Source organism: Nyctereutes procyonoides, unplaced genomic scaffold, assembly GCF_905146905.1.
Source record: "Nyctereutes procyonoides isolate TBG_1078 unplaced genomic scaffold, NYPRO_anot_genome, whole genome shotgun sequence".
Taxonomy (NCBI): domain Eukaryota; kingdom Metazoa; phylum Chordata; class Mammalia; order Carnivora; family Canidae; genus Nyctereutes; species Nyctereutes procyonoides.
Window position 1 is genome coordinate 40,237,897 of NW_026575146.1, and position 13,263 is coordinate 40,251,159.

General features: G+C 38.6%; 1 protein-coding gene across 9 annotated transcripts in view; it reads left to right on the forward strand.

The window, feature by feature from the left end:
- The window catches only part of AGTPBP1 (ATP/GTP binding carboxypeptidase 1), a 257,351-nt gene that overhangs the window by 73,204 nt on the left and 170,884 nt on the right, over positions 1 to 13,263 (forward strand). For all 9 annotated transcript variants that reach the window (XM_055310029.1, XM_055310025.1, XM_055310027.1 and 6 more), the window contains 2 exons: positions 680 to 888; positions 9,458 to 9,635. In XM_055310029.1, coding sequence (XP_055166004.1) covers positions 680 to 888; positions 9,458 to 9,635 — 387 coding nt within the window. The remainder of the gene's footprint in view (positions 1 to 679; positions 889 to 9,457; positions 9,636 to 13,263) is intronic.

Here is a 13,263-nt window from a genome sequence, read left to right on the forward strand (position 1 = left end):
GTAAAATAAACCGCTTACAAAAAAATTCTTTAATGTAGTTTTCATTACAGTAGATAATTAATGACCAGAAAGCAGTAAAGTGCTCCTTACGTTTCATTTACTAAAAGTTGTATAAGTAGTTTTAATTTAGTCTTGTTATGGCATGGATATTTATGTACTTGTGGGGGTGATTAAAACAGTTGCTTTCAGTGGAAACACAGTTTGTAATAGAAGGTACAATCCAGTGGAGTTCATTTCATGGGATCAAGATTTATAAGAGAAGTTACCATAATGACAGTGTCTTTTAACAAACAAAATCATATTCACAGCTAGTAAGGTAAAGACATATATTCTATTTGGTATATTAAAGTCAGTATATGTGTAAGTTTTAAACTACATGAAACTTTAGTACTAACATTTAAAAAGATATAGCCCTCATTGTATTAAAGATATTTTGATATCTTTTAACCATAAAACAGTATATGGGCAGATTCCTGGAAAATACTGTATCTTGCCATTTGAGACTTTTCATTTGTTAGAGAAAAAAATATTCAAATATGTGGCTGGTATATATATATATTTTTTTTGAACAGAAATTCTAAGAACTCATTACAATATTGTGATATTTTTAATTTAGTTTATTCTACCATTTTCTCTTACCATTTAAAAAATGTTCTTTCTCAATTTTCTTTTGTTAAAGAAACAAATGCCAGAAGAGCTGTAGACAGAGGATATGTCCAAGTCCTTTTAACAATTTATGTAGATTGGCACCGCCATGATAACCGACACAGAAACATGCTCATTCGAAAAGGAATTTTACAGAGTTTAAAAAGTGTTACAAACATCAAGTTGGGAAGAAAAGCATTTATAGATGCCAATGGAATGAAAATTCTGTATAATACTTCACAAGTAAGTTTTTTATTTTCTCTCAATTACTGTGATTATGTGTTAATGATAGTATTGGATTCTTAAGAAAACTTAGTATTTGTATAAATACTAAAAGAAGTATGATAAGTATGTTTAAGAAAAAAAATCTGGAAACCAAAAGGCATAATCATTTCTCATGTGACCTCCTCGGACTGAGTTAGAGAAAGTACTCTATGCATATCTCTGCAATATGAGATTTTAGGTAAAAGGAAGATAGATAAATCCATCCACCAGGCAGGAAGGGAATCCATATAACCGTGTTTTCTAAAATGTGCAGTTGCTTATACTCAGTTTTGCCTCTTCCCCTCATAAGATATTATGGATCCTTTATAGCTGGTAAGGCAGTTCTGTTGTCTGCGAATGTTGTCAGTGACTTCCTTCTGGATAGACCTTCCTTTTACATAGAGAATGTAAATAAGTGAAACCTGGGGTTAAGAATCCTAGTTCTGCCTGCCATCTTAACCATAAACCTTCTTGACACTATCTTTAGCAAGAAGACTCTCAGCTCTGGGCAATGGGGATGTTACAATGCAACCATTTTGTTTTTAGAAGGCCAAAATTATTAGAAAGAAATCTGTCTTTTTAAAATTGCGGTAAATTATCTTGGCTGTGCCCTCTTGGTCTTAGACACAACAAATGATCTCTTTCTACATGGCACTAGTTAAGATATCTGAACACACTTTATGTTGGCCCTATGCTTTTTCTTTTCTAGATCAATCATATGCACTTGTTTTTATTATTCTTAATGTAGACAATGATGGCTAATTGATATATTATGAAGAGATGGGTGACTTTGTTCATGCTACTAAACATTTCTGAGCCTTATTTTCTGATCTGTTCTGGCGGGTCAGACGTGAAAATTTGTATTCAAGATTTCTTTTTTATTGGACTTCAGTTTGCCAACATATAGCATAACACCCAGTGCTCATCCCGTCAAGTGCCCCCCTCAGTGCCCATCACAAAATCACCCCAACCCCCAGCCCACCTCCCCTTCCACTACCCCTTGTTCACTTCCCAGAGTTAGGAGTCTCTCATGTTTTGTCACCATCTCTGATATTTTCACTCATTTTCTCTCCTTTCCCTTTATTCCCTTTCACTATTTTTTATATCCCCCAAATGAATAAGACCATATAATGTATATCCTTCTCCTGTTGATTTATTTCAATTGCATAATACCCTCCAGTTTCATCCACATTGAAGCAAGTGGTGGGCATTTGTCATTTCTAATGGCTGAGTAATATTCCATTGTATACATGGACCAATCTCTTTATCCATTCATCTTTCCATGGACACTGAGGCTCCTTCCACAGGTGGCTATTGTGGACATTGCTGCTATAAACATCAGGGTGTAGGTGTCCCGGCATTTCACTGCATCTATATCTTTGGGGTAAATCCCCAGCAGTGCAATGGCTGGGTCGTAGGGCAGCTCTGTTTTTAACTGAGGAACCTCCACACAGTTTTTCAGAGTGGCTGCACCAGTTCACATTCCCACCAACAGTGCAAGAGGGTTCCCCTTTCTCCACATCCTCTCCAACATTTGTTGTTTCCTCTCTTGTTTATTTTCCCCATTCTCACTGGTGTGAGGTGGTATCTCATTGTGGTTTTGTTTTGTATTTCCCTGATGGCCAGGGGGCGGAGCATTTTCTCAGTGTTTGTTGGACATGTCTAAGTCTTCCTCTGTGAGATTTCTGTTCATGTCTTTTGCCCATTTCATGATTGGATTGTTTGTTTCTTTGCTGTTGAGTTTAATAAATTCTTTATAGATCTTCAGATACTAGCCCTCTATCTGATAAGTCACTTGCAAATATCTTCTCCCATTCTGTAGGTTGTCTTTTAGTTTTGTTGACTGTTTCTCTTGCTGTGCAGAAGATTTTTTTATCTTGATGAAGTCCCAATAATTCATTTTTGCTTTTGTTTCCCTTGCCTTCGTGGATGTATCTTGCAAGAAGTTGCTGTGGCCAAGTTCAGAAAGGGTGTTGCCTGTGTTCTCCTCTAGGATTTTGATGGAATCTTGTCTCACATTTAGATCTTTCATCTATTTTGAATTTATCTTTGTGTATGGTGTAAGAGAATGGTCTAGTTTCATTTTTTTTTGCACGTGGCTGTCCAATTTTCCCAGCACCATTTATTGAAGAGACTGTCCCTTTTCCAGTGGATAGTCTTTCCTGCTTTGTCGAATATTAGTTGACCATAGAATTGAGGGTCCATTTCTGGATTCTCTATTCTGTTCCATTGATCTCTGTGTCTTTTTGTGCCAGTACCACACTGTCTTGATGGTCACAGCTTTGTAGTACAACCTGAAATCTGGCATTGTGATGCCCCCAGCTCTGTTTTTTTTTTTTTTTTTTTAATATTCCCCTGGCTATTCGGGGTCTTTTCTGATTCCACACAAATCTTAAGATGATTTGTTCCAACTCTCAGAAGAAAGCCCATGGTATTTTGGTAGGGATTGCATTAAATGTGTACATTGCCCTGGGTAACATTGACATTTTCACAATATTAATTCTGCCAATCCATGAGCATGGAATATTTTTCCATCTGTTGTGTCTTCCTCAATTTCTTTCAGAAGCGTTCTGTAGTTTTTAGGGTATAGATCCTTTACCTCTTTGGTTAGGTTTATTCCTAGGTATTTTATGCTTTTGGGTGCAGTTGTAAATGGGATTGACTCATTTCTCTTTCTTCAGTCTCATTGTTAGTGTCTAGAAATGCCACTGGTTTCTGGGCATTGATTTTGTATCCTGCCACACTCTTAAATTGCTGTATGAGTTCTAGCAATCTTGGGGTGGAGTCTTTTGGGTTTTCTATGCACAGTATCATGTCATCTGCGAAGAGGGAGAGTTTGACTTCTTCTTTGCCAATTTGAATGCCTTTTATTTCTTTTTGTTGCCTGATTGCTGAGGCTAGGACTTCTAGTACTATGTTGAAGAGCAGTGGTGAGAGTGGCCATCTCTGTCGTGTTCCTGATCATAGGGGAAAGGCTCCCAGTGTTTCCCCATTGAGAATGATATTTGCTGTGGGCTTTTCATAGATGACTTTTAAGATGCTGAGGAATGTTCCCTCTATCCCTATACTCTGAAGAGTCAGGAATGGATGCTTTATTTTGAAAAATGCTTTCTCTGCATCTATTGAGAGGATCATGTGGTTCTTGTTTTTTCTCATGTTGATATGGTCTATCACATTGATTGCTTTATGAGTGTTGAACCAGCCTTGCCTCCCCGGGGGTAAATCCCACTTTGTCATGGTGAATAATTTTCTTAATATACTGTTGGATCCAATTGGCTAATACCTTGTTGAGAATTTTTGCATCTGTGTTCATCAGGGATAATGGTCTATAATTCTCCTTTTTGGTGGGGTCTTTGTCTGGTTTTGGAATTAAGGTGATGCTGGCCTCATAGAACGAGTTTGGAAGTATTCCATCTCTATCTTTCTGAACAGCTTTAGTAGGAAAGGTGTGGTTTCTTCTATAAACATTTGATAGAATTCCCCTGGGAAGCCATCTGGCCCTGGAGGTTTTTGATGACTGCTTCAATGTCCTCCCTGGTTATCGGCCTGTTCAGGTTTTCTATTTCTTCCTGTTCCAGTTTTGGTAGTTTGTGGTTTTCCAGAAATGCCTCCATTTCTTCTGATTGCCTAATTTATTGGCATATAGCTGCTCATAATATGTTTTTAAGTCGTTTGTATTTCCTTGGTATTGGTGGTGATCTCTCCTTTTTCATTCGTGATTTTATTAATTTGAGTCTTTTCTCTTTTGTTTTTAGTAAGGCTGGCTAATTGTTTATCTATCTTATTAATTCTTTCAAAGAACCAACTCCTGGTTCTGTTGATCTGTTCCACAGTTCTTCTGGTCTCTATTTCATTGAAAATAGAGATTTTTGCTCGAATCTTTATTAACTGTCTTCTTCTGTTGGGTGTAGGTTTTATTTGCTCTTTCTCCAGCTCCTTTAGGTGCAAGGTTAAGTTTTGTATTTGAGTTCTTTCCAGTTTTTGGATGGATATTTGTATTGCAATGTATTTCTCCCTCAGGACTGCTTTTGCTGTGTCCCAAAGATTTTGAACGGTTGTATCTTCATTCTCATTAGTTTCCATGAATCTTTTTAATTCTTCTCTAATTTCCTGGTTGACCCTTTCATCTTTTAGCAAGATGTTCTTTAACCTCCACGTGTTTGAGTTTCTTCCAAATTTCTTCTTGTGATTGAGTTCTAGTTTCAAAACATTATGGTGTGAAAATATGCAGGGGACAATCCCAGTCTTTTGGTATTGGTTGAGACCTGATTTGTGCCCCAGGATATGAGAAAGTTTCTCTCTATTTTGGAGAAAGTTCCATGTGCACTTGAGAAGAATATGTATTCAGTTGCGTTGGGATATATAGTTCTCTAAATATCTGTGAAATCCATCTGGTCCAGTGTATCATTTAAAGCTCTTGTTTCTTTGGTGATGTTGTGCTTAGAATATCTGTCAATTACAGAAAGCACCGTGTTCAAGTCTCCCAGTATAAGTGTATTATTATCTAAGTATGTCTTAACTTTGGTTATTAATTGATTGATATACTTGGCAGCTCCCACATTAGGGGCATAAATACTCATGATTTTTAGGTCCTCTTGTTGGGTAGATCCTTTAAGTATGATATAGTGTCCCTCTTCATTTCTTACAACAGTCTTTGGGATAAACTGTCATTTATCTGATATGAGGATGGCTACCCCTGATTTCTTTTGAGGACCATTTGAATGGTAAATGGTTCTCCAACCTTTCATTTTCAGGCTTAGGTCTAAAATGAGTCTCTTGTAGACAGCAAATAGGTGGGTCTTGCTTTTTTATCCAGTCTGAAACCCTGCACCTTTTGATGGGGATCATTAAGCCCATTCTCGTTCAGAGTTACTATTGAAAGATATGGATTTAGTGTCATAATACTTATTCAGTCCCTGTTTTTGTGGATTGTTTCCTTGGACTTCCTCTTTGTTTTACAGAGTCTCCCTTAATATTTCTTGCAGAGCTGGTTTGGAGGTCACATATTCTTTCAGTTTCTGCCTATCTTGGAAGCTCTTTATCTCTCCTTCTATTCTGAATGAGAGCCTTGCTGGGTAAAGTATTCTTGGTTGCATGTTCTTCTCATTTAGGACCCTGAAAATTATTACCTGCCAGCCCTTTCTGGCCTGCCAGGTCTCTGTGTAGAGGTCTGCTGTTAACCTAATGCTTCCTCCCACAAAGGTTAGGGATTTCTTGTCTCTTGCTGCTTTAAGGATTTTCTCTTTATCTTTGAAATTCACAAGTTTCACTATTCAATGTTGAGGTGTTGAATGGTTTTTATTGATTTTAGGGGGGGGATCTCTCTATCTCCTGGATCTGAATGCCTGTTTCCCTCCCCAAGTTAAGGAAGTTCTCAGCTATGATTTGTTCAGATACATTTTCTGGTCCTCTGTCCCTCTCGGCGCCCTCTGGAACCCCAATTAAATGTAGATTTTTTTTCTTCTGAGGCTGTCATTTATTTCCCTTAACCTTTCCTCAGGATCTTTTTTTTTAAGATTTTATTTATTTATTCATGAGAGAGAGAGAGAGAGAGAGAGCGAGAGAGAGGCAGAGATATAGGCAGCGATATAGGCAGAGGGAGAAGCAGGCTCCATGCAGGGAGCCTGATGTGGGACTTGATCCTGGGTCTCCAGGATCAAGCCCTGGGCTGAAGGTGGTGCTAAACCACTGAGCCACCTGGGCTGTCCTCCTCATGATCTTTTAATTGTTTTTCTTTGTAATCCTCAGCTTACTTCCTTGCCATCAACTTGTCTTCTCTGTCACTCACTCGTTCTTCTACCTCATTAACCCTCGTTGTTAGGACCTCCAGTTTGGATTGCATCTCATTTAATTGATTTTTAATTTCGGCCTGATTTGATCTAAATTCTACAGTCATGAAGTCTCTTGAATCCTTTATGCTTTTTTCCAGAGCCACCAGTAGCCTGATAATTGTGCTTCCGTATTGCTTTCTGACTTTGAATTGTAATCCAACTTCTGTAACTGTGGGAGAGAGTACTGTTTCTGATTCTTTTTTTTGTGGTGAGTTCTTCCTTCTAGTCATTTTCCTCAGTGCAGAGTGGCTAAAAACAAGTTGTACTGGAGAAAGGAAAGAAAGAGAGAGAAAGGGCAAACAAACAAAAAACAAGGAGGGGTATCCTCTGGTTCTATATACTGTAAATCCCTCGACTTCCCCTGGAGCTTTCCAGCACTGCTTGGTCAAGAACTTGCTCTTCCCCTGTCCTTCCAGTCGGTCTTTTGGGGAAGGGGCCTTCTCTGCTTATTTTCAGGTGTGTGCACCTGTGGGAGCTGCCCCACCCCCTGCCAGGTGCACTGCTCAGTGGGAGCCGTTTATCCTTTGAGGCCCCTGCTCCCTGATTGCCAGGCTCATCCCAGGCACAAGGTGACACCAGGAGGAACAACAGTGGTGGCGGCCAGCTCTCCAGCTCAGGAGTCAGCTCCAGCAATAAGTACCGCAGTCTCCCAGTCCGCAGAGGCCTGGATGCTCCAGGGGCGGGGAGAGCTGATCTGCATAGCTTGGGGGCGCTCAGTGGTTGGAGTGTCCCTGCTCTCCTGTGTCCTCCCAGCCTCCGCCTGTCCCAAGGGGAGCACCAGATCCTGGGCTGTGTCTCCCAGCGCCTTGGGCTCCGGGGCCTGCACTGCTGGAATCGTGCTCCTGGAGCTGCACAGCCCCCTCCGTGTAGAGCTGCTGTCTGAGCTGCTCCCGGGCCCCACCGGGCACACGCGGGGCATGCACTGGAGTCTTTTAGGGAGCTTGGCCCGCGGTGTGTGGCACGCTCTCCCCTGGGGCACACTTCCTCTGTTAGTGACCTTGGGAACCTCGGGGCTCCACTGCCCTTCCTGGGATCCTGTCCGAGTTCCTGCGAGCACCTTTCTGTCCGGGAAGATTGGTAAAGTTCCTGCTTCTCTGGGACTGGGCTTTCCTGTCCTGGAAGCTCTCACCACCTGGCCTTAGCCAGGCTCCTCGTGGGGGCCCCTCCCCGACTGGATGCTTTATTTATTTATTTTCTCCCCCCCTCCCTCTTTCTACCTTATAGAAGTGCGAAATATTCCCACTGTAGCATTCCAGCTGTTCTCTCTTTAAATCTCAGGCCGAATTCATAGGTTTTCAGGATGATTTGAAAGTTATCTAGGTAATTTGGTGGGGTTGGGTGACTTGGGGACCCTACTCTTCTGCCATCATGCCCCGCTCTGTATTGAAGATTTTATGGGATGTCAAAGTGCTATCTAAATGCCAGTTGTCGGGATCCCTGGGTGGCGCAGCGGTTTAGCGCCTGCCTTTGGCCCAGGGCGCGATCCTGGAGACCCGGGATCGAATCCCACGTCGGGCTCCCGGTGCATGGAGCCTGCTTCTTCCTCTGCCTGTGTCTCTGCCTCTCTCTCTCTGTGTGTGACTGTCATAAATAAATAAAAAATTAAAAAAAAATATTAAAAAAATTTTAAATGCCAGTTGTCAATAATAATAATAATAATAATAATAGTGTTGTATGTTATATGTTCAAATATTCTGTCCATTAGCCCTTGTCAAGATTAGATACCAGGATAGTGCATTAAACTCTTAAAACTTAAAATCATGGTATTTCAGGCTATTTTTGTAATAAGTTGAAGAGCCAACTGATTAGAGGTATTATTGTATAATAATTGATAGGGTTCTGAGAAAGACCCAGTCAGCGCATGTTCCTTTTTATTTCTTATACCTTTCTTAGTGTCTTTTTTGCTTAATGTTTTTTTTTCCTTTGTCCCTTAAATTAAAAAGAATTTTTCTTTTATGACCTAGGCTTGCTAAATGCCTCGTAGGTCACTCAGATATTACTTAGCACAGTAATTCATCCTTATCTGTTAGGGATCCAGTCCAAGATCCCCTGGATCTTAGATGCCTGATACCTTGGATGGTACTCTACCTTATTTATACAATATATGTTTTCCTATACATACATACCTGCGATAAAGTTTGATTTATTACTTAAGCCCAGTAAGAGATTAACAACTAATAATAAAATAGAACAGCTATAACAATATACTATAATAAAAGTTAAGTGAATATGGTCCCTCTCAAAATATCTTATTGAACTGTACTCATCCTTCTTATGATAATGTGAGATGCCCCTGTGATGTGATGAAGTGAGATGAAATAATGTAGGTATGTTGTCTTATAGCATTAGGGCTAATATTGATCTTTTGACAGTTGGTCTTAGGTCCAAAGGAAGATCATTTGTGCTCGGCCACAGTTGACCATGGAAAATCAGGGATAAAAGGGGACTAATATACTTTGGTGACTTTTGGTGCCAAAGATGGTACTGATTTCTGCTTGGTTAAGGTATTTTAGGAAAAGTTTACTAAATTTGCCACATGAAGTTCTTACTTATGAAGAGATACTTCTGAATAGCCAAAGCTATTGCATAATCATATTACATTTAAATATTGGTTTTTGTGATATTTGTCTCTTGAAAATTATTGATATATTTATGAAGTAATGTAAAACTGATTCAATTATTCACCAAAGGCATATTACCTTCTTCTTAAAAAACAGGAATGTTTGGCAGTCAGGACCCTTGATCCTCTTGTCAACACCTCCAGTCTGATCATGAGGAAGTGTTTTCCTAAAAATCGCCTGCCACTCCCAACGATTAAAAGTTCTTTCCATTTCCAGTTGCCAGTTATTCCTGTGACGGGGCCTGTGGCCCAGCTCTACAGTTTACCCCCTGAAGGTAAGACCGCACGTTTACTGCTGGCTTTCCATGGTTCTTGGCATTGTGTGACTGTTGACTTTTTTTACTCGTTTCCAGTTAATAGCAAAAGGAGACCTTAATGAACACAGTACACTTTCACATATTTTAGTTATTTCTTCAAATATAAGAAATTGGGGTCTGATAATTAAGGGAAGTGGTGTGGAATGTGTTACATATAAATGTAAATTTGAATTTGAAAAAATTTAAACATTACATAGGAATATTATTTCATAGGTTACATAAATTTTCAAAGGATAAGAATGTTTAGGTAACAAATTATTTGGACTTATATTTATAACTTTTTGATAAACTTCATTTTTTTTAAGAATACCTAATCACCAAAAATTTTATAGTTTATGCTTAACAAAACGTGCATATGACTTACTTGAATGAAAATAATGAAATTATCAGAAGTTGGCTGTTTGCCATTTTCATTAGTGCTGGGAACATAGAAGTAGGAGTTGAAATTTCTTAATGTAGGGAAAAAGTAGAATTTTTTTGGGTAAGATCTAGCAAAACGAGAAAGAGAATATAGTCTAGATAGACTATTATTAGAATTTCTAAAGTATTTCCTCATCAGTTGATCACTGTTTTGTGAGAAAAATTTTATATTATAAAATTTATATTTATATTTAAAAGCAATTACTTGAAGTAAGTGACTTAAGAGAATTTTCAGGTGATTATATGTTTTATTATCCTTGATAGAGATTTGTTAATGGTATATATTGCAGAGTCCACCATTATGATTTTATTTTAAAAATATTTTAGTATAAAAGTACAGGTTTATGCAAAATACCAAAGTATTTAGTCTATGCAAAATACCAAAATGGATTATTCAGAAACTTCCTTTAAAAAAGAAAAAGTCTGGGGATCCCTGGGTGGCTCAGCGGTTTGGCGCCTGCCTTTGGCCCAGGGCGCAATCCTGGAGTCCCGGGATCGAGTCCCACGTCAGGCTCCCGGCATGGAGCCTGCTTCTCCCTCCTCCTGTGTCTCTGCCTCTTTCTCTCTCTCTATCACAAATAAAAACAAATAAATCTTAAAAAAAAAAAAAAAAGTCTGCAAGTCAGTCTGGGACTTGAGTAAGATAGCAAAGTGAAAAAGTGATCTAATTTCTCTTTCCCATTGCCTTTAAAATTACTAGCAGACTTTAAAAATAGGGGAAAATCTGAGCAAAAGTGAAAACAAGGTAAAAGAAGCATTCTCCTGAAACACAGAACATGCAGCAAACATGCTGGAGGTAGGGATATACTAATAAACAACATCAACTTTCTGCTTACCCTTCTGTGAATTCAGTCTGACTGAGTCCTGCGTGGAGGAGATGCCAGTAACACTTAACTTGGAGGGACGATCAAGGAGCAGTGGGAGTGCCTTTCTTTCCTGTATCTCAGTGTAGGATGATGGGGGCTGAAGTGGTGCTTGTAACTGGTAGGAAGCTTGGGGATACTTCTGTATGATACAGCAGGTGGTAAGACCGGGAGTGATATAGGACACAGGACATACCCCGTTCCTACTGTCTTTAGGTAGAGAAAGCTGACTTCTAGTGCAGTGAATTCATCAGACCTGGGGAGAAATTGACAGTGATGATATTTTTCTGAGGGCTCCTTTCCTGTCTCATCTCAGACTAATGGATTAAATTAGAAATGGAGATTTAAACAGGTCTTCATGATTAAGATGTGAGAGGAGGGTTTTGACAGAACTGTGCAGGCGTAAGGAAAATACCCTCTTTCTGTTCACCATTACTTTTTCATATATCAGACTTCATTACATAGGTCACAATTTTCATTATTTTTTACCTCAGCTAGGATATAAGTTCCATGAGGATAGAACTGTTGTTTTTTTTTTCCCCTTCATTTTATCTAGAGCATCTATTGGACACAGTGTATACTTAACATTTGTTGATGAAGGAATCGAGCTGACCTGAAGGCTTTGTCTCTAGAATATTAAATGCCCAAAGATAATGAAGCAGCATCTATAGAGATTTGGAGGAAAAAGTACTCATTCAAGATTTCTGAACACTTATGAGTTGCCATCCCTATGTGAAGGGACATATTCTTAGGTATATAAAGGTGTGGAAGTAGATTATCAGAAACCCTTTCTGAATTAATTACATGAAATATTACTCCAGGCTGGCTGGTGATGAATTAAAATGACAAGAATAGAGACAACATGGTAGCAGAATCATTGTATTAAACATTACAAATTGTTAATTACATAATACTAAATAATTGTCATACTGTCTGGAATACATCAACCAACTCTTGGCCAAGGATACATATTTCACAGCTATAACAAAGTGGGTCTTTTACACAAATAAACTAGAATATACATTTATGTTTAATATAATTTATATTGTTTATATTGGTTGGGTTCCTATTCTTAGGAATATTACACTATTCTGGCATTTTTAAAATAATTACAGAAATAGTGGTTCAGATACGGATTTTAAAATGTAAAACTAACATCTGAAACAGAGATCCTTAGTTTGGGATCTGTTGAATCATAGGAATCCATGGATGGACTGAGACTATGAACATTTTGAAATTTTATGTAAAGTGATATATTTTATTTATTTTGGGGGGGAGAAAAGTCTGGAGGAGGCTCATTTATTATTGCTATAGAAAAGCAAGGAAACTTCAGAGATGCACAAAAATCCTGAGAGTGCAAAATACAAAGCAAGAAGAAGCAAATCGGTTTTAGTAATAAGATATCTAAATGAATTGGGGCTCCTGGGTGGCTCAGTTGGTTAAGCATCTGCCTTCATGATCTCGGGGTTCTGGGATCAAGCTACATGTCAGGTCCTCAGTGGGGAGTGTGTTTCTCCCTCTGCCTGCTGCTCCCCCTGCTTGTGTGTTCTCTTACTGTCTCTCTCTCTCTCTATCAAATAAATAAATAATCTTTATTTATTTCTCTCTCTGTCAATATTTATTTCTCTCTCTCTGTCAAATAATTTTAAAAAAAATAAATGGATCAAAGGAAAGAATCTGTGGTTGGGTTAAAAACCAAATCTAGGGTAGCCCGGGTAGCTCAGTGGTTTAGCACTGCCTTTGGCCCAGGGCGTGATCCTGGAGACCCAGGATCAAGTCCCACGTCAGGCTCCCTTCATGGAGCCTGCTTCTCTGCCTGTGTCTCTCACGAAAAAATAAATAAAACCTTAAAAAAACAAAACAAAACAAAACAACCCAGAATCTAAGTAGCTGATATGTACTGGAGACTCTTAATAGCAAGATGAAAGTTTGAAAGTATGAAGTTTGAAAGTATAAAAAAATGGGCAGATGTGTAGGTATTATTCCCTTAAAAGAGATGAGGAAGGCAATATTACACAGAACAAGTGTTTAATTTAAAACGGCAGGGGTTATTTTATACAAATTAGGTAATAACAGATATGCCATAAATACTAGGGCAAAGATAGGTGAAACTACAATCACTGAATGAAAAGAAGTTCACAGAAACACAATCTTATGGGTTGGTTTTACTATACCTCTCAGTTCTTGCAAATTAAATTGAGGAGGTTTAACCAACAAAAGTGGGTGCAGAAGATAACTCCTGTTAATACATTTGAAAATATGATTGAAATGGACAGTATTTTAGACAAATATGAGTAACTAGA